Genomic DNA, 21,601 nt, shown 5'->3' with positions numbered 1-21,601 from the left:
AAGTGATTTGGTAATACAAACAGAGTTTATTAGGTCTGTGTTTGGTATTTTAATTTAGTTGGACAACAAATACAGTAGGATAAGGAACCAATGTTGCAGCTGCTGTGGTCTTTGGAGACACCCATCCTCTGCATCCGACAAAACAATGACACAGCCTAACTGCACTCTTTCTGCCCAGTTGTCTATATTGATTTATTTGAATCACTAATCTGCTCTTTTGACTAAGTCTGTAAATATCTCATCACAGAAGCTACTTGTAGGACACTTCTCATTTTCTCCTTCATGCACTAGTTTAAAGTCATTTTTTGGGTTTCCCTTTTAAATATCTTTGTTGTGATCATACAACAATCAAGTGAAGCGAAACATGATTTGACAATGTTTTATGTGCAGCTGGTGTATATATACAAAATAGACAAAATAAAACGGCACATCAATTCATGAATTGCTCCATGTCTTAAATTATGGATGGAAATGGATTTGTCTCTCCATCCCCATCTGTGGTGATGAAGAGAAAATAAGATGGCGAGAGGACAGGAGCCAGAAAGAGAGTGCACAACAGTGAGGGCTGACAATCCAGGGAACATTAGAATCTGAGCCAGTACATAGCACTTCTCACTCTGTTGTAGTCAGGAAGCTGCTCAACAGGCCCTGCAAAAAGAATAAAAAAATAAATAAGGTAACTGTTTTTGGTACACAATGGGCATCATTCATGAAACATTCGTAAATATACGAGTACATTTTGTGTAATTTGCATGTAAAATGGACCTTCCTGGATTTCTTTCCAGGATTTACCTTTCTTTCGGATTCACAAAAGCTTCGTAAACATTAGATTTGATAGTGAAATGTGTGAATACAGCTACGGAAAATTGCATCTAGGAATGCTGGAATACTCTGGACTTCATTCTCTGGTTTGGGAACATTATTGCATAAATGCATAATAGCCTATATGCTAAGCAATAAATTAATAAATTGAACGGTGTCCATCAATGCGTTTCTAACTAGCTGAAATAATACCTTGTGTTCTTCTGAAAATGACTAGGCGATGGCGCCTAAAAGCACTTTGGAAGCACTGCGGGTTTTTCCAGCCTCATTGGTTGCTGTGACTTGACATATCCATGACAGTTACATATTGCTAGTGTCTTATTTTAAAGAATATAACTGCATATACCGTCATAAAAGCAATAATAACCTCTCTAGTGTTGTGTATGATGGTTGGTCAATGTAGTGTTTGTCCCGCCTCTTCTCCACTGTGCTTGGACAGCTTTGTAAGAAGGACAGTGACGAGCTCTGCGTTTTACCCAAAGTTAAAGTGCCAATCCATACGTTTTTTGATAAAAACATTAACCAAATTCAATTATTGAGCAAGTACCTGAAAGAACAGCGTTTAAAACTCTGCCAAAATAAAAGTCTGGTTAACTAGGTATTTTATTTGGACAAATGTATTGCTATTTAATAGTAAAAAAAGAAACAAACAAAATTTAGACAAACTAAATGCATCATGTATAAGCTGAATGTTTACATTTGAAATTATTCTTTCTATTGTTTTTTAATGTTTCTTATTTATACAAATGTATTATATTGCATTTTGAATGTAATGTATTATATGGGTTACATTTTTACAGATAATAATGTATGCAATTTCAGCAAAACAAAAATCTAAGAATGAAAACAAATGAGTTGTTGATTTTAAGAGACCCGTCTTATTTTATCTTGTATAATAACTCATTCCCCGCCAGCCTCTTTAAAAAAAAGTTGCCAGCCTACGCCAGCGTTTTTTAACATTTTCACCCAACTTTAATGGCTCTCAGTAAATTTTCTGTAAAGAATATATGGACAAACAATATGTCAAATGAAAGAACAGTCTCAGCTTTTAAAAAAAAGAAACCGTATTCTTCTATCTTCATTTGTTCGTTTTTATCACTCCATAGATGTGGGTAGGATTCTTCAAAAATGCATCATTTTGATTAAACAGCCGAGATAATTAACGTTTTTTGTCAAAGATTCCGCCCAGATTACACTTCGAACAATCATTAAAAACGCTAAAACATATACAGCTAGGTTCTGGGATTCTGTACTTTTTCCCAAAGGTGTGTAATAGCGCCACCTGCTGTACAACAGTACAAACACTGATTGCCGTAAAAACTCGTCTTTGGCGGGGAAGCATTTTTTTTAAATGACGAGATAACTAATAAGTTGCCAGCCAGCGCCAGCGGTTTTCAACATTTTCACTCAACTTTGATGACTAAGTGCATTTTCTGTAATTACTTTTTGGACAAACAATATATCAAATGAAAGAACAGAGTCTATGCTTTCAAACAAAAGAAACTGTATTTTTCTATCTTCATTTGTTCGTTTTTTTATGTAGGTTTCTTAAAAAATGCGTCACTTTGATTAAACAGCTAAGATAATAAAAAAAATTGGTCAAAGACTCCATCCAGATTACACTCAAAACAATCATTAAAAACAGATAAAATATATATGTCCTAGGTTCAGAGATTCTGTACTTTTTCCAAATGTGTTTAACAGTTTTACCTGCTGTACAACAGTACAAACACATGATTGCGTAACTCGTCTTTGGCGGGAAATGGTTGATTTTTAACTGACTAGATAACTGGTCAATGGCGGGGAATGAGTCAATAAACAAAAGTATTTATTATCTGAATACCCGATGGAAAACCAGTAGAATACTCGATTACTAAAATAATCGAGTAAAAATTGAGTACAATATCATAATCCGTTTGTCTAAAAGAATACAGAAGGTTTGAATATTTTAATCACCATTTACACATGGTAAGCAGCAGGTGTTTGTTTCTGTTGTACCAACTAATATTTTGAAAAAACTAACATCTTCATGAGTCCGAAAATGTATGTCAAAATGACTTTACGCACGGTTTACACAAAAAAAACGTTCTGCTCTTGTTTCATGAATGAGGCCCAACTACTACAGACTGAGACAGAAGTCACAACAGTAAAATATTGTTCACCAAAAAATTAAATCCACCATGAGATTTATTGAGTGATTTTTTTAGGGACACTACAAGGAGATTTTCTACAATCAAAAATAATAGAGTCATATAGAAATTGCACAATGACAGCTACGCACAGAGAACCATAGCGTATATATTTATATAAAAGCTTTAGATCAACATTATTTTACAATGAAATTAACTTTAAAACAAACAAAAAAATGTAAAAAGTACTAACCAACAGCAGACACAGCTGGGCATTTGTCATAGATGTATTTGGAGCAGACATCACGGACCACTTTGGGAGTCACAGCCTGGTAAGAGAAAAAAGTTTGGTTTAAAATGCTCAGAACCAAACGAGACAAATCAAATCGTTCACACCAATGTCGTGAATCGCACCAATCAAAACGCACACATCAAAACGAACGCATAACCTCTCTCCTGCAAAGCTAAAAAACATTTTATAAGATGTCTCTCTGTCACTTAAAAAGTTAATGCTCAAGTGACCTAATAACCTATTTATTTCGATTTGATCTTTTTTTTGCTGTATTTTCATTTAAACATTTTTTATGTGATGGGCTGACTTAGTTTTTTTGTTTTTCAGATTTAAAGCAATGAACATTGTGTTCTGCATTTAACAATAAACAAAACAATTTATGACCATTCTCGCTGTCATTTAGAAACAAAAAATATATAATACATAATAACAACTGATCAATAATTATTTAAATGCACCAAAATGATGACAAATCAAGTAATTTGCAAAAAAAGCGCTATTGGCCCCTGCCATAAATACCGCAAGGTAAATTTCCCAACTGCGACAGACCTAATTAGTGGAATATCGTATGGCTCTCAGTCCACGCCAATGTGTCTGACTATTACAGAGACACATTATTATTGTATATCGCCATTCATCTAAACTTAAAAGGCAGTCATTCAGTTTTTTCAGCTAAAAGACTGAAATTTACCTCAATTCTGGCATCCCACTCAGCCAATGGGATACGGCGACCATAGTTAAGGATATGCCTGCCAATGTCATCACAGACGGGTGTAGTTCCTAAAAACAGAGAAAATAAACATGTTAATAAGCAAGCATGTGTCTTTTCTTCCCCAAGATTATTACTACTAAAAAGTTTTGCACTGTGCATAAGTAAGTTTGTGTTTATTACCGTTGAGCTGTCCCACTAAGCTAGCCTTCAAAGCATTCTTGGCACGAGCCACATCACTCTCAGTCACTGTGGTGCACAAATTCATCCTGTGATACAGAAAAAACAATACTGTATGCAAAGCCTCATATAGGAGAAAACAAGCATACATTAGCAGATGGCCAGATGGTTTTATATGTAACAGACAGTGTAACCAACAGCTAAGACCATTAGCCAATGACTTACCAGGAATTCTGAGCCCAGTGCATCATGTCCTCGATTTTTTGTCCGTCTGTAACAAAATAAATTCCAAGCAGTCCGGTGTCACTGTATGATGAGAGGAAAGCTTGGAAACTGTGACACAGGTTCAGCTCTGAAGCCTGACGAGCCAGACGACTGCTCAGGTGCTGCATAAACACAAAATTGAAATTTATTTTTGTTATGATCTTTGAATCATATTGTGACTAATAGATAATAAGTAGAATAGTTCCTATACATGCATTGGGGTATAACTTTTATGTTAGGGGTTGGAGAGAACAAGTCAGCAATTTAAGACGGAGTCACATATTGTTATAATCAGTCTAAATTGAGGGTGTTACACATGGGTTACCACCTCGAAGTCAAACAATGTACAAGACATGGAAATTTCCCCTAAAAATCACAAACTAACCTTGCCACCTCCGAATGTGATGTCATAGCTACCGATGATAGAATTAGCGACCATTAGTGGCACAATATCAGGACTTGCAGCTCCGGCTCCTTCTACAGCAATAGCGACGTGAGCTAAGGGCAATGCGTCATCACGCATTCGAATCTGATAGCAGGACAAGATCAAACACACAACAGGTCAATCGATCAGCATAAGAGACCCACAACACCAACATACAAATACACAACTCAGACCTCACTTCCAGTGAAACGGCATGGCGATGGAATTGGCACAGCATCCCCCTCATATTCAAAAGAAACATCACTGAAATGCTGCTTAGCAAGAGTCACAAGTTCATCATGATTCACTCCTACAAAAGAAACATTGTTTCAGTATTTCAATCTTCTTTGTGTGGCTTAACTAGTAAAAATAGAGGTCAACCGATAATAGACCTATACTAAAATGGGGATTAGGAGATTATCAAATAGGTCTGTGTCTGGTTACCCAGCAATAAATGCAAATTGGATGACATCTTTTTTTTAACTTTACTGCATGACATGTTTGATGAAAGAAGAAATGAAGTACCTCCAGCTGCAGCTAACACAATGCGAGGAGCTTTATAATGGCTATTGATGTATTCCACCAAATCCTGGCGCGTTAGGGTTCTTCATATTGCAGACAGCAAAAACACAAACCAAAAAAGATTTTATTATCGTCTACAGTTGAATGTTTCTTTACATCATACACATAAAAAAACTGGTTGTACGCCTAATTGAAAATAACTTTTATTATTATTAATCTTTCATAATGAAAAAACGGCAAAAGAGTAAATGTGAACAGAAGGCATGGTGCATATGAAATGATTCAAGATGAATTCTATTTATTGTAAATTAATGCTTCAGCTGCAACTTTACATTTAATGACATATGCACCGCACCCTCTCTGCTGCGATGTTAGAAATGTGCCAAATGCATTTAAATACAAATGTAGTTAACAAACACAAATATAAACGAGGTACAAAAACAAAAACAAAAAATTACACTTTGTCCTGAGCTCATTTTTGTGACCAGAAAGTGCATCGCCAAAGTTCTTGATAGTATTTCTAAAGCTCTTGTTTGTACTTTTCACCTCTCTCTTCCACAAAAATAAAGGTTTGTTTGAGTTGTAAGAAACATTGTTGTACAGCGTAATAAAATATCGTAATTTCAACAAAACATTCTATTTAGCACCCAGTCTTAGCAGCTGTTCTTACCTGGCATTGGAAGAGGGACCAAGAACGCTATGGCCCAGGGAAGTACCCTGAAATGCTGTAGCATGGAGAAGATCCAGACAAACATCCTGCAAGTTACTCTCCACCTCCTCCAGCTCTCTAAGCACGACACCCCTCTGAGGCTCCATCTCAGCCTCACTTAAAGATGAACTATGCACCACCTCTGACAGTAGCTCAACGGCTAGGAAGACAATAATGTAACATAACGACACTTTTTAAAATGTAAGATCTTAAAGTAACTTGAAAGTCAAAATAAATAGGGACCAACTAGAGCTGCACGATTAATCGTTAGAAGATTCAGATCTCGATTCAAACACCCACACGATCACAATGAAGATCAACGATTCTCGTGTGTCTGTTAGCTTACACCTCGGACTAAAATCATACACTTCAATATGTGCTGGAGCTGCCACAGAAGTGGAGAAAGCATTACTATCATAGGTATGCAACGACGTCACAAACAGTCTTTATACAACATACTAGGGTTGTCACGATACTGGAATTTCTAACTTCGATATGATACCTTCAAAAATATTGATATTCGATACCATTTTCGATACCACGGGGGAAAAAAATGCCACAACATTAAGGGGGTAATTTTTTTTATTAGAAGTTGTTGGAAACCAGGTTTCTCAACAGTATACACAGGAACCTGATCCATGCATATGTACACTGCTACAGGCCTGTGCAGCTTCTAAGCTTCATTTAAGTTTGCTTCATACTTTCTTTGCTGTTCAAATAAAGCTGGTAGTGTTGGTTGTGAGTGTGTTGTTTCTGTTGCAGGTCGACCACACTTTTAAAATGAACTGAACTATCTTACTAATCTTAGAACTTAAGTTAATGGTAATAGATATTTGTTAACATGAATAAACAATGAAAAATACTTCCAAAACATGTATTAATCTTAATTAAAAGTTAATTTAAACTAACTTTTACTAATACATGTATGTACTAATTAAAATCCAAAGTTCTATCTGTTAATATTTTTTTTCATTGGACCAGAGCAAACATGATCCGTTGTATTTTTTATAACATACTGTCATCAAAGATTAAAATATATCGGATTATATTAACTTTAAGAATGACGGTGAAAAAACGAGACAACACTCATATCAGCAACAATACTAGGCCATCTTGGTTAGTGTTTGAGTATAATGTTAAAATAAGAAAAGTTACCAACCTCTCGAAATTCTGATCCTGGTGTCTGTCTTTGCTATATTAGAGGTGTTAGCGCCTTTTGTTAGCAAAGCTCTGTAGCAACTCTTGCATATAGTTTATGTCCTTCGGCTTTCCATGTTCATTTGCTTCATATCCAAAATATTTCCAGATAGCACTCCTGCTGTGTTCTTTATCAAACAAACCCGGTTGCAGAGGTACGACGGCGTTTTAGTGCCTCGAAACTTAACGAGAATAAACTCGTCGTAATACGTATTTTGTTTACGTAAAAGTTGTAGATTAAGAGTTTAAGTTATGTTTAAACACGTCATCTGAACCAGTGAGTTAGTTCTTAGTTCATGTCTGATTTTTTCTTCTGAATAAATTCAGTTTCCTACATGATCGCTGCAGTGTCCTTTTACTAATTATAACTCAATGATGATGCGCCAAAAGACAAAGAATTTCCTTATTGCTAAATCCTAATCTAAAGTAGGATTTAACCAAATCCTCCACAGCCATTGTTTCTAGCAATTCTGTTATTTTTCTCAAAATATTAAGAGTTTATTCTACGAGTTTATTCTCGTAACATTTCAACTTTATTCTCGTAACATTTCGACCTTTTCCTCGAAATCTTGGATTTTTTTATTTTTAACGTGGCACTTTAACGCCGTCGTACGGAGGCGCCGCACACGCCATATTTATATTCACTTCACTTTTGCTATTTAACCAGAGCGAATTAGACGAGACACGTGACAGGCACTGCAGGTCACGTGTGGTGTTTGTCAACGCGCTTTTGGAGATAAGTGAAAGTGACAGCTCGGCTAGGATCGGTGTATCGATACTTCAGGAAATTAGTATTGGTATCGTTCAGATATTTCAGTATCGATATTTATCGAAATATCGATATTTTTGACAACACTACAACATACTCTTCATTATTTCTGTGTCAAATGATCAACACATGCATGAAACGCATTTATAAGCTCCTACTCTACCCAAATTAACCATCACTCCGAATCGTAAAAGAATCGCAATCTCTATTCGAGACAAAAGAATCATGCAGCTCTAGAACCAATGTATGTTTCACTTAGTTCAAGAAGACAAATAAAACAGAAACTCTTTTTAAGCCCATAATTTTACACTTTAAACTATAAAGTAATATAACAAAAAATATTGTTCTCTAACCTTTGGGCAAATCCTTGGCAAGGGTCTTCATGTAGTAAGCAGTATGCTCACGAGATGTGTATGCACTCAAGTGAGCCCCCATAGACTCCACTGCCTGTTCAAGAGCAGACTGTGTGTGCTTCTTTGTACCCTAGATTGGAGAAACATTTAAAACAAGAATATAAATATTAATTTTAAGATTCATGTCTATGTTTCAGGAAATGTCTAGGAAAAAACCTGTAGTAGGAATCTGTTAGAAAAGAGAAGAAAGGTGCACTATATGGACACAAGAATTTGGACAGCGGCAAAACAAAACCAACAGAGACATGCTCCTAAATACCACAGAGAAGAGATTTCACAAACTGACTTCTTGACAAGACAAAATCCCATATTCACTGAAATTTTCAAATGACCTAATCCTTTAAAAAATGTTTGTAAATGAAGACTGCATTGAGGTGTCTGATTTAAATCACCCATTAAACACTTGAATTCAATAATTAAGAGATTTGTCCCAATACTTTTGTCCATACATATGATGTATACTGGATACCTTGAAAGCCATGTGTTCCAGGAAAAATCCAGCTCCATTATTCTTCTCAGACTCCCAACGGCTCCCAGAGTTTATCCAAAGACCAACCTGAAAAATCCAGGGTTAAATCGTTTGAAAACACTTTTAATCTGCTGTTTAAAAATGTCAAGCCAATAAGCAGATATTTACCGTGCATGTCTCCCGGTTGGTCTGCTCAGAGGCAACCCTCAAGCCATTGCCAAGGGTGGTAAGATGAGTTTCTGGAGCTCCCAGAAGGCTTTGAGCATAAGTCACAGAGGAATGCCCTCTTCTCAAAGACAGCAGAAATGGCTAAAATAAAGAGGAAAATTAAGATAACCTATAGATTATGTGTATAATACATTAATAATATAATTCAACGCAATTCTTTGTACATGAGACCCCAGAACTTTTTAATGTCAAGAATGTTCAAAGTATCCTTTTGCAAAGGACCTCTTACACATCTTATTTATGCTCCATGAACAGATAGCAAGCATGATAAAAACATTTTTGTCATATTTATTAGTATTAGAGCAAGGGTTTTTCCATAAAGAATCTAAAGTTTGCAGCTTCTTGAAAATCTGCACTAGTAATGATGTTTTTAATTAGAGGCATACATTTTGATAATGTCATTTATCACATTTCTCTGGGTGAATATACCGTCAGAAAAAGCAGGTATAATATCTTTCAGGCCATTGCTCACGTGACCTATCAAGTGCCGGTCAAGTTAAACAAGGCGAATCCAAAAATATTTCAAAGTGACCTTAACGTTAAAACTGAACTAACGTTAACTTACCGTAATGTATTATGTAGAAGACAAGCTAGCATTAGTTACGTACAAATGCTAAAAGCTGAAGGCTATGGCCCAGTATTAGATTCCATATTTTTGTTGTGCCTTCTCAGTCTAACTTGTATTTTATTGAAAAACATGGAAATGAAACGTCACAAAACGAGATGTCTAGGTAGGTGAAATATGGAGAATTATTTAGCAACAGAGAGAACAAAGCGATCATGGTAATCTATTTACGACAGGATGAGCGGAGCATTCAATGACCTTGTCAGAAGTAGGTACCGGTGTAGCGTAACCTTACGAGAAACCCCCAAACCACAGTACTTCAATGAAAAAGGCTACAGAGTGGCCCGTTTACAGATGTTCCATTGCTTGTCTGCGGATTATCAACCTCCAAATACACGCAAAATGTAACCTTCAGTGTATTTGAGCTATCCGCTAACACTCCAGCACTTTCCAAGGCCGACGATGGGCTCTTGCCATGATGTCAATTGACTTGTTACAATCCAAGCAATTCAATGAAACGGTCTGTATCTGGAAAATGCCACCGAATATTTTAAAGGCATTTGTAAGTTATTTACTTACGTTACGAACTTGAGAAACGACTGCCTCACCAACTCGCCAAAAAGATGCAGCCATCTTGGATGCTCAATGTGCACTCAAATGCGTCACCATACGTCAGGATTGCCCTCTTACTCTACTTCGGCGTTTGATGAGCCAGTTCATGGCACATTACCGCCCCCTAATGGTGTGGTTGTTCACGCGAAAAGAAATTGCATAAAACTGTAGTTTCGTATTTAAGAAATTCTTTGCTGCCCCTATTGGATTAATGCATCCTATTTTCATCTGGATTTCCATCAACTAAGTCCAATAAAGTTGCAGATGAATAAATAACTAACCTTGATCTGACACGTGTGGCTAAGAGATCCCAGTTACCATGATATATGTGAAAGACCACATCTGCTTGACAACATTTTATAATAATCTTAAAATAAAATAATTTTAAATTGTCTGTTTGACAAGAAAACGTGATATATTTGAATATGTAAAATGTGCCTCTTTGATAACCATTTGTTTTTAACCTTGGGTAATTTAAAAAAAATCGTTAAACATATACTCAGTCTCATGTCAATCCAAATCTATATGACTTTCTTTATCAGAACAAAAAATATATTTTGAACAACAAAACAAACAACACTGCCCTCCATTGACTGCTATTTCATGGACACAAAAACATTTCTCACAAGATCTAATGTGTTCCACAGAAGAAAGAGGTCACATAGGATTGGATCAACACGAGGGTGAATAAATTATGACATTCAAGTTTTTTTGGAGGGGGGTGACCTTACTTTAGGTAACAAACTCTAATGTCGCTGTTGAGTGTATACGAGTGTTTTGTGTGCATTTAGTTTTTTTACATGTAAACATTTGCGTAGCTTTATTCTACGATGGTCACCTATATGGAATATGTGCACCTATATATATTCACCTTTACCTATATATTTTAATTTCCATTTTTGGCATGGAAGTCAATAAAACACAAAAAATCAAAATGCAGACAAAGCTCTGGAGAGATTTATTGTTCGTTACACAATCCAATGCATTTTTAGAACACAGTATAAAAAAAGGGTGGCAAGTAGAGAAGACCTTCATTGAGAAAACATAAAACTACACCAAGAATACTGAAGCATGCCTCAAAAGCCACTGCTCACATCAACATTGCTTATAAGCAGTTGGCCCCTTCTGATTGGTCCGTAAAAATAGCATTGGCACGCCATTGGTCCAGGTGCAAGCCAAATTGGGGTTTCTCTCCCATATTTACACAATAATGCAGGTCTTCCCAGTGATGAAGCTTGACAGATCTAAAGACAGGAGGGGCAGATGTCAGTCAATATGGCATTCTTTCAAATACGTTGGTGTACACGATTCAAAGAGGCATGAAACTTCACATTTAGAAAATCTTTATTTTCTGACATTATTCTGTGGCCAATTCCAGTTCTTCCACATGACCCAAGTGTCAATTCTCATCTATTGGGAAATTATCTGAATAAATACCAATGAACATCACTAGTAAAGCACTGCAAACTGAAATATTAATTTCTGGCAAGAAGCGTTTTAAGTTAACTTTTCCTAACATAATGGCTTTTCATCAGAAAACAAATGACTTGCCATAACAGTCAATTTATTAACTCTTGACCTTAACATTTCATTTTAACTGAAAAGAGTCTTCTAAACACCATTTGATATTAAAGCTTATATGACAATATTTTTTCTAATTGTGATCTCTGTTATTAGAAGCAAACACAACCAGCCTTCCTCAATAACTTAAGCATTTTATATGCCAAACGCCTCAGAAAGAGACCAAATGCACTGAAAGGAAAGTGCAACGCAAGGAAGGCAGTGCGACTGTCCCCAACCCTTGCCCGATGAAAGACACGGTCCACATGGTAATGGATATTCCGCTCTCACCATTTCTTGTTCCGAGGCTTCAGCTCCTCAGTAGCATTCCTCAAGAAGATGTAATTTTTTTTCTGGGGATTGTAGTATTCGTGTCCCTGTGACAAAGCCGAAAAAAACCCCAAAAGTGAGCAGAGATCACACTGACTATGACGGAATTAGCTTGACAGAAAAATACTTGTTCAATGAGATAAGGGGTGATGTTCTTGTAACTTGGATAATATTAAAATCACAAAAACAACAATGCTAGAAAGGAAGAACAGATGAAAGAACTTCACACAAAAATTTTGTGTAAAAATTTAGAAAATGTATTTAGATTATTTACTTTCTATCCGCCCTCACTGCAGAAAGGGTTCTAATGATATTTATTAGTGTCACAATTTTAAGGAATATTAGAATTTTGTGTAATGCGACAAATTTAAACCCTAACAGGGATACACGCAGGCACCTCTGGGACACAACAGGGCTTATGTGTATACAACAATAAGTAAATTTAGTATAATTACAACGCACAATGTGTAATTTTCGCCACCAAGTCACAAAAACAGTAACAAAGGGAGAGTTTGTTGAAACTGAAATTATAGGAATAAGCTAGTTATATATATATATACTTAAATATATATTTTACAAAAATATTTGAATTATTGAAATATTGAAGTTGTCATATGTAGATGGAAGTGTGTATCACGTTATATATCACTTATCCGACAGGGTTAAGGGAAGCTTTTGATTGACTTACGAACGTGAAATTGCGTAACATTTCTAAAACATTTCTAAAAAGATCAAATTATTGATAAATGTACTGAAATTTTACCTTAGACCAGTCATAGCTGGAAGCGTATGCAAATATATTTCCAGTGTTATTGAAGCAACAAGCAGTAATTGGTTGATCTAACTGCTCAGAGGTCTTAAGCTTAGTACGAGCATCTTTATCCCAGAAACTGAAGCGCCCATCAGAACCTACTGTCGCCAGAGTACCATGGACAGGGTGAAATGAGATGGCATTCACCTGAAATAGAAAGAACTCAATCTGAGATAGGACAAGGGGGCAAAGTAGGGACAGAATGATCTCTTCCAGTTACTTCGGAGTATAATAAGATTACTGAATACAGTCTTTGGGAGAGCAACACGGTCCACCTAAGACTACACTAAATGTCCCAAAAAAAGAATACTCACAGCATAAATATCTTGGGGTGTGGCGGTGTTAGTTCCATTCGACCTGTGGCACTTAAAGGTAAAATTGTCCTTTGCTCTGAGTGAGAAAGTACACAAACAAGAAATGTTACTTCATATTTTGATGAAAAACTTTACAAAAATTATAAGATTAGACACAGACTCACGGGTTGGGTGGGCTTATATAGTGAATGGCAACGCGTCCTTCGATGCTGCCCAGTGCAAAACCAGTAGGCTTATTCTGCTTGTCTTTAAAGATAGCCACACAACGATGCTGTTAAACAAAACACACAAGGTAAAACACATCAGAAATGTGTACACCAATATTTTCAGAGGTTCGGCACCGGTTAAGATAATAAGTAAAACGGACCACTCAACATTCCAAGAAATCAGCATAAAAAGGGAAAAAAAGGACAGAATTTTTTTATGCAGGGCATGCATGAGGGCAAATTTAAGCAATAGTTTGTGAGAAAACAATTCAGTTCATTCAACACAATTTAAACAGAATGAAAATCAAGGCTAACGTCAAATATTACACCGGTAACAAACCAGTAACAAATCTCATTACCACTCGAGTATTTTGTGTGGAAATATCAAATTACATCTTGTGAAAACACACGCAAGAACAAATGAGAAAAATGACCGTCAATTCACTTTAGTGTTGACTTTAGGAATGAACTGACACTTACCTGATGCTTCAGAGGTGAATCTATACGTCGAAACTCTGAGGGCTGATTTTCCAACTGGTATACAATAAGACCACGTTCTGCAGTGGCCACTACTGCCATAGGATATACCTATAAAACTGAAGTCCTTGAGTGCTTTGGCATTTAAAAAAGCTCTCCATACATTTTTCATTGACATGTATATTCAGCTTATACTCCTTTGACTAAATTGTAAAATAAGGAGAAGTTGTAGGTTTAAATAAGAATAAATTACCACATCGGCACAGTAACATCTCTCTGGCATCTGCAAAGACATCATTGGATTTGGGGAACGGGTGTCCCAAAACTGCCCCCAAAAAACGAAAATAAAAGGAGGATACTTTAGTGTTTATCTCAAAACTGTTGAACACATTATACGTCGTGAAAAGCAGCTCTGTATAGTCATTAAGGTAAAGATGATGGCTGTGTCAGCACCTTCAGTGTTTTGTCCCAGCTGCCAGTCATGGCACAGCTATAGTTTGGGGCGGTTATCCAGTGAATTGTCCTGATTGGGCCATCATGCTGAGCAAAGGAAGGAATATAACAACTGTTAATCACACTATAAACCAACACTGAAAAATTGTGTTATACAAAATCTGTTTGACCTTCTTTCTTCTGTAGATATTTTGAAATACATTGGTAACCAAACACACTAGCCTCTACTGACTTCCATCGTATGGACATAAAACCACTGAGATCCTTTCTCAAAATTTCTTCTTTTGTGTTCCACAGAACCAAGTCATATACAGGTTTTGGAAAAATTATTCTTAAGAGTTCTGCATGTCTTTACATATATTGACTAATCACACTACACAAAGTGTCAACAGAAATGTAAAAAGTTTGCTTACTTGCGCTATCTGGGTGGCCTGATTGGTGTTCAGATCCCACATCTTAGCGGTTTTGTCACAGGATGCTGTGTAAACTTTACTACCATCCTGTTTGAAAACAAAAACATCACATTAAAGCCAGGCAAATGGATGCATCACAACACAAGTCATGTGTATTTCTGCATTAGTGCAAAATCAAAACCAGTAACGCCTTAAAAAAATCAATCTCAATATTCTTTGAGATTCAATGTTTCGATACACTGTAGTTCATTCATATCTTTCAGTAATTGTTCAAAGGGGGATTATTTATTATTGGAAATTATAATTAGCATAAAGGATTTCTAAAATGTTAATTGCATTTGGCCCTTGCTTGAGATGGTTTACAACAATAAGACACTACAGTACAGCATTATGATCTTACATCACTCCAGCACACATCCAGCACAGGGCCTGTGTGCATCTGCTGGGCTTTAGGAACGGTTTGACCATTATCTTGAACCTCCCAACATCGCACCTGAGGTTATAAGAAAAAAATGCAGATCAAAATGCAAACACGTCTTCCGACAACAATCAAAGTTTTCATATGAAACCAAAGGCTTACATCATTGGCCCATGAGCCGCCAATTAGAAAGTTTCCATTCATTGTAGGGGGACTGAAAGCCAAACAACTTATGCTGTCATCGGGCGGAGATGTCACCTCAACATCCTATTATCAACGATAATCTTATAATGAATATCATTAGCTTCTATTATCTGGTTATTATATTCGTAATCATTGTAACGTTACCTTCATTGGATTATGGCTATCTGTGGTGGCGCTACCAAATACGCCTGTTGCCCCGGCCCCAAAGCCCGTGTTCGTCCCGAATAAACTCATTTCAGTCAGTTACCAGCTGATAAAACAAGAATGTATAGCATAATTACATACAGGGCTTTAACAACATCTCAATTACAACAACAAAACGGATTTGAGTAAACTTACATTTCTCCTATTTACACGTATAATAAAACTAATTGAAATCGTTCAATATCATTCAGTTAGTCTGTAAATCCCGTTTAAGAAATACAGGTACACAACCCCAAACACCACATTCGCGCCCAGCAAACGCTCTCTAGTTGCCCTCAAGAATTTCGGTTAACCCCCAACAGCATCTACATTAAAGACTAAGACATAAAATATCGAACAGCCAAATACACTTAAAAGATATAATAATTTTGTTAATTTAACCCGGTTTCCACTGCAAAAAGGCAACTCACGTCGTGCTCAGTTCTTCTTCTTGTCTTTTAACGTTTTTGGTACATCGGTGTAGAATTCGTATTACCGCCACCTACTGAAATGGAGTGTGGTGGGCTAACTTAAATGTTTCACCAACAAATATAATTTCTGTCATAATTTACTCACAAAACCTTGATGACCTTCATTCTTCAGTTGAATGAAAAGAAGACATCAAAAAAAATTTGGAAACCGAAGAATGGGGGTACCAATATTGACTGTATGGACACAAACAATGCAAGTAAATGGGTACCTCCATTCAATTTGATGAATGACAGGGAGATATGTAGCAAACACACATTATTTGGGAAATTATCCACAGTGAATTAACACATTAAATTAACAGTCCTGATTTTTTTCTGAGCACCCATATAACAAATATTGATAATCAGCAATATACTTTATATATATATATATACATATATACTGTATATATCATAGTATGCCATGGGAATTTCGTTATGCATGTTAGTAAAAACTATTATAATTATTCAATAAAACAATGCCAGTCAGAAAATCTGGAATGTGCTTATCTTTATTATGGGTAGGATTTGATTTTGTTAGTTGACATGAGTTGCGGGGGGCACGGTGGCTTAGTGGTTAGCACGTTCGCCTCACACCTCCAGGGTTGGAGGTTCGATTCCCACCTCCGACTTGTGTGTGTGGAGTTTGCATGTTCTCCCCGTGCCTCGGGGGTTTCCTCCGGGTATTCCGGTTTCCTCCCCTGGTCCAAAGACATGCATGGTAGGTTGATTGGCATCTCTGGAAAAATTGTCCGTAGGGTGTGAGTGCGTGAGTGAATGAGTGAGTGTGTGTGCCCTGCGATGGGTTGGCACTCCATCCAGGGTGTATCCTGCCTTGATGCCCAAAGACTCCTGAGATAGGCGCAGGCTCCCCGTGACCCGAGGTAGTTCGGATAAGCGGTAGAAAATGGATGGATGGATGGATGGACATGAGTTGCACCAGCAATATGACAGATCTGTGTTATCAACATTGCTGGCGAAAGGTTAAGTTATATCATTGACGACAGAATAAGAAAACGTATAATTTTATATAATGCACAATAGTCATCATAGCTCATTGTTTTAAATAATAAACATATACCTAACTATCTCCTATCCATCCATAGTCTGTATGTCTATCTGTTCTCTTTCCTACTACCATCTATTTGTCTACCTATTACATTATTATAGATGTTAACATATTATATTATTATAGATATTAATGGTATCTAAACTGGTTAAGACTACCTATACTTTACCTTTTCTATTTTTTTATTTTCTGCCAACCAGTCCAAAGAGTTGAACCATTCCTGTCACATGAAGTAAAAAAAAGATAAAAGATAGCTTAGTTCAGAAGTTATAATATAGACACACTAGAAGTGGTATAATATTTTAGTAAATAATTCAGGATATACATAACTTGAACCCGGAGCAATAACACAAAGTACATGCTTTTATTACCAATATTTAAAGAGAATGTAGGCCTACATTGACAAAACTAATTGCCAATATTGTCCTTGGGTTTTATTACCTATTAACATTGCATTAATTCAGGTGCGGGTATCAAATTCTGGCTCAGTTAAAGTAGCAGCACATTCCAGATTGTATACGTGACCCTGGACAACAAAACCAGATTTATGGGTAGATTTTTCGAAATTGAAATTTTTACATAATCTGAAAGCTGAATAAATATGATTTATATTGATGTATGAGTTGTTAGAATAGGACAATTCTGAAAAAAATCTGAATATTGAGAAAATCACCTTTGAAGTTATGAATCAGAGGCAATGTAGTAGGCCATCCGCTCACAAAAAATTAGTTTTTATATATTTGAGGTAGGAAATTCACAAAATATCTTCATGGAACATGATCTTTATTTAATATCCGAATGATTTTTGGCATAAAAGAAAAATCCATAATTTTGACCCATACAATGTATTTTTGTCTTTTACTAAAAAAGTTCCCGAGCTACTTAAAACTGGTTTTGTGATCCAGGGTCACATATGGTAACGAGATGTACAAACATTTGGAACAGCTGGGCAGAATGGGCCAGACTGGTGATCATGTAAAGCTTCAACCTGCTGTGAGTCCACTTCGATACCCGATCAGCAACAGAGACAATAAAAAGCCGTTGAATTCCACACCATGCTTTCTGGAGGATGCCTAAAAAATATACACTGTTAAAATGTTTTTGCTTCGACATACATATTTAATTGGTTCATAAAAATGAATGTAAAAAAAACCTGTAACATTTTTATGCACAAAATCTTAAACACAAAATATTAGCAGACAATAGTTGTTTCATTAACATTTAAAATAAACAGGTAAACAGTACTGTTAGTTTATGACACTATGGCCCTATTCTCTAAACTACACACAATACCGTCACACAACAACAAAAATGTCACACATCTTGCAAAAACAATCCTTCTTTCAAAACTATTTTAACATTTCTAAATTGTTTTTTATAACAACACTAAGGTTGATGTTTAAAAAACATTTAAAAAACAAGTAGGCCTCATTTCAAAACACTGTGAACAAATAGCCCTGTTGTGGTAATAAAAAACAATAATGTTCATTCTCCATTTTAAATGAACTAATCCTAAATATATGGCAAGGAACTATTTTTAAATCTAGTTAGGCCACAGATTTTCACTATTTTTAAGATTGTTAAAGTCCCAGTGAGATTAAATATAGCTTTTGTTGAAACCAGTAACTTTGTATTGGCACCTAATGTATTATGGCTCCTGTATGAACTATCGCTTATTGCTCCTAAACTCTTTGTAAGTCGCTTTGGATAAAAGCGTCTGCTAAATGTCTAAATGTAAATGTAAATATAAGAATGCCTATTTTTTCATGATGTGTTGCAGCGTTTTTTGTAAATAGTTTATCAATTTGGGCCTTTCTCTTTTTAAAATTCGTGTCCTCATAATCTTTAGTTAAAATCTGAAAATGCACTTCCTTCCTGTAATGACAATACGTCTTAAATTACGTATGTTAGATGGCTTGGGCGGAGCATCCGTTAACTCCTCCCCTTCAACTGTCAGTCTGCTGCCAGTTCCATTTCAAAATGGAAGCGCTTTTTATAGCCTACATCAAATCGCAGAGAAAGACAAAAGCCACGCCCACTAATTTTCTCATTAGAAATTCCATTTCACTCGGAAATGCGTCAAAATATGGAAGTAAAAACGAACCCAACTTCTGGTTCACGAGGACTTTAATACTGTATCATTGTTTCCTCTTCATTCCAATGTGGTCACTGGTCACTAACCTCTAGGTCGGTTTTCTCCAGCAATTTCCACTCCATCAGACTGCGGCGACATGATCAACTCAATATGAGTATCTGCAAATAGCTGACCGCTGGTGAAGATCGTTGTTGCTTCCAGCCCTGGATGTGTACACATGTTTATTTCAGTCAATGTGAAGGGGACTATCTTCGCTTGAGCTCATCTAGGGTGACCACCACCCAACAAACCAAATGTGGGACATGTAATCTGTTTGTGTGAGACAATGTGGGACAACATTAAAAATGCGTAAAACTGTGATATAATAACAGAATGAAAACATTTCAATATAATTCATTAGCTTATACAAATATATTTTTATTTAGTCCATTCCAACTACAATATAATTAAAATCATAGATAAAATGTTATATTACATAAAACAATTTTATTGGCGATTTTAATTTAAGGTTCACTGTCTCTTTAAATTTTGAGCACAGAGATCATACCAGGTGTTATCGTGTTGTAAAAGTAAAAAAAAAAACTAAAGGAATAAAGAACAAACAAATAAAGAAAATAGTTTCTCTTTTAAAATGTATAAATCATTTCACGATTTGTAAATAATTTTTATTTTATCACGCTAACCACAACCTACAGTTGTGTTCAAAATTATTCAACCCCCAATGCTGTAAATGGTTTTAGGGAATTTAGTGTACATTTGTAATTGTATTCAGAATGAAATCCTACAAGGACTTCTTAAAGAACCATATGCAACTAAAATGACATCAATTAGTTTTGTAATACAGTAGTAAATGTTTCTTTTGTGAATTCTTCATTGACATATTTATTCAACCCCTTAAAGACTACCACTCCGAAGAACAGAGGTTCAATGAAGTGTTTTCAATCAGGTATTGAAAACACCCGTGGATATCAGGGAGCAGCAATAAAGCCTAATAAGCACCAATTAGGCAGCTTTAAAATGACTGTGATACTCAGCTCCTACTAGATATTTACTGGTGTGGTTACAAACATGGTGAGGTCAAGAGAATGGTCCAGGAAGACAAGAGAACAGGTGATTACTCTTCACAGGAAGGGCAATGGCTATAAGAAGATTGCAAAGATGTTAAACATACCAAGAGACACCATAGGAAGCATCATTCGCAAATTCAATGCAAAGGGCACTGTTGAAACGCTACCTGGTCGTGGCAGAAAGAAGATGCTGACTTCGACTGCTGTGCGCTACCTGAAGCGTAGAGTGGAGAAAAGTCCCCGTGTGACTGCTGAGGAACTGAGAAAAGATTTGTCAGATGTGGGTACTGAAGTTTCTGCTCAGACAATACGGCGCACCCTGCGTAATGAAGGCCTCCATGCCAGAACTCCTAGGCGCACCCCCTTGCTGTCCCCAAAGAATAAGAAGAGTCGGCTGCAGTATGCCAAAAGTCATGTGGACAAACCACAGAAGTTTTGGGATAGTGTTCTGTGGACTGATAAAACAAAATTAGAACTGTTTGGGCCCATGGATCAACGCTATGTTTGGAGGAGGAAGAACATAGAACAAGGCCTATGAAGAAAAGAACACCTTGCCTACTGTGAAGCATGGCGAGGGGTCAATCATGCTTTGGGGCTGTTTTGCTTCTGCAGGTACTGGGAAGCTTCAGCGTGTGCAAGGTACCATGAATTCTCTTCAGTACCAGGAGATATTGGATGACAATGTGATGCAGTCCGTCACAAACCTGAGGCTTGGAAGATGTTGGACCTTTCAACAGGACAATGATCCCAAGCATACCTCCAAGTCCACTAGAACATGGTTGCAGATTAAAGGCTGGAACATTTTGAAGTGGCCATCGCAGTCACCAGACTTAAATCCGATTGAGAACCTCTGGTGGGACTTAAAGAAAGCAGTTGCAGTGCGCAAGCCTAAGAATGTGACTGAACTGGAGGCTTTTGCCCATGATGAATGGGCGAAGATACCCGTAGATCGCTGCAAGACACTTGTGTTAAACTTGCACGTTTAAAAGCTGTTATAACTGTAAAAGGATGTTGTACTAAGTACTAAGATTGAATGTCACTTGGGGGTTGAATAAAACTGATAATGATGTGAGCTCAGAAAAGACATTTGTGGTTATTTCATTATAAATGTTATGTTATATTTGTCTGACCTACACGTGCCGCTTTGATTTAATTGTAAGCAGGATGACTGAATGATCATAATCAATTCAAACCGACCAAAACAATCAATTTCAGTGGGGGTTGAAT

At 36.5% G+C, this 21,601-nt stretch overlaps 2 protein-coding genes across 4 annotated transcripts; both read right to left on the bottom strand.

Moving 5' to 3' along the window:
• Window positions 1-365: 365 nt before the first annotated feature.
• Window positions 366-10,368, bottom strand: LOC130425097 (cytochrome b-c1 complex subunit 1, mitochondrial). Its single transcript, XM_056751159.1, has 13 exons — window positions 10,272-10,368; window positions 9,068-9,208; window positions 8,900-8,986; window positions 8,371-8,500; window positions 6,013-6,211; window positions 5,346-5,425; window positions 5,015-5,130; window positions 4,782-4,925; window positions 4,358-4,518; window positions 4,136-4,221; window positions 3,935-4,023; window positions 3,205-3,280; window positions 366-648 (listed from the first exon to the last, which is right to left on the bottom strand). Exons 1-13 carry the CDS (start codon window positions 10,323-10,325, stop codon window positions 584-586), a joined length of 1,428 nt encoding a protein of 475 aa, XP_056607137.1. The 5' UTR covers window positions 10,326-10,368; the 3' UTR covers window positions 366-583.
• An 865-nt stretch (window positions 10,369-11,233) lies between these two features.
• On the bottom strand, window positions 11,234-16,178 carry rae1 (ribonucleic acid export 1). 3 transcript variants are annotated; one of them, XM_056750531.1, is made up of 13 exons: window positions 16,105-16,178; window positions 15,635-15,740; window positions 15,449-15,553; window positions 15,269-15,361; window positions 14,869-14,955; window positions 14,456-14,542; window positions 14,256-14,327; window positions 14,006-14,113; window positions 13,484-13,590; window positions 13,320-13,395; window positions 12,958-13,152; window positions 12,156-12,241; window positions 11,234-11,548 (listed from the first exon to the last, which is right to left on the bottom strand). In XM_056750531.1, coding segments are annotated over exons 2-13 (1,107 nt in total). In that variant the 5' UTR covers window positions 15,725-15,740; window positions 16,105-16,178; the 3' UTR covers window positions 11,234-11,547. The 3 variants fall into 3 exon arrangements, with proteins under 3 accessions (XP_056606509.1, XP_056606507.1, XP_056606508.1); XM_056750529.1 differs by lacking the exon at window positions 11,234-11,548 and having other exon boundaries at window positions 12,152-12,241; XM_056750530.1 differs by lacking the exons at window positions 11,234-11,548; window positions 16,105-16,178 and adding an exon at window positions 15,830-16,096 and having other exon boundaries at window positions 12,152-12,241.
• Between the last annotated feature and the right edge of the window lie 5,423 nt (window positions 16,179-21,601).

This window comes from Triplophysa dalaica, chromosome 6, assembly GCF_015846415.1.
Source record: "Triplophysa dalaica isolate WHDGS20190420 chromosome 6, ASM1584641v1, whole genome shotgun sequence".
In the NCBI taxonomy this organism is placed as follows: domain Eukaryota; kingdom Metazoa; phylum Chordata; class Actinopteri; order Cypriniformes; family Nemacheilidae; genus Triplophysa; species Triplophysa dalaica.
The sequence above is the reverse complement of the archived record's forward strand: the minus strand, read 5'-3'. Positions and strand labels throughout refer to the sequence as shown.

What these genes read in the sequence shown, in the direction of transcription:
- LOC130425097 (XM_056751159.1), bottom strand. Translation starts at nt 10,325, where the DNA reads ATGGCTGCATCTTTTTGGCGAGTTGGTGAGGCAGTCGTTTCTCAAGTT. An exon ending in TGGAACACATGGCTTTCAAG is followed by an intron (nt 8,501 to 8,899) that starts GTATCCAGTATA and finishes TCTCCAATCTAG; the next exon opens with GGTACAAAGAAGCACACACA. An exon ending in GCCGTTTCACTGGAAGTGAG is followed by an intron (nt 4,926 to 5,014) that starts GTCTGAGTTGTG and finishes TCCTGCTATCAG; the next exon opens with ATTCGAATGCGTGATGACGC.
- rae1 (XM_056750529.1), bottom strand. Translation starts at nt 15,724, where the DNA reads ATGAGTTTATTCGGGACGAACACGGGCTTTGGGGCCGGGGCAACAGGC. An exon ending in TGGATGTGTGCTGGAGTGAT is followed by an intron (nt 14,956 to 15,268) that starts GTAAGATCATAA and finishes GTTTTCAAACAG; the next exon opens with GATGGTAGTAAAGTTTACAC. An exon ending in AGGCCACCCAGATAGCGCAA is followed by an intron (nt 14,543 to 14,868) that starts GTAAGCAAACTT and finishes TCCTTTGCTCAG; the next exon opens with CATGATGGCCCAATCAGGAC.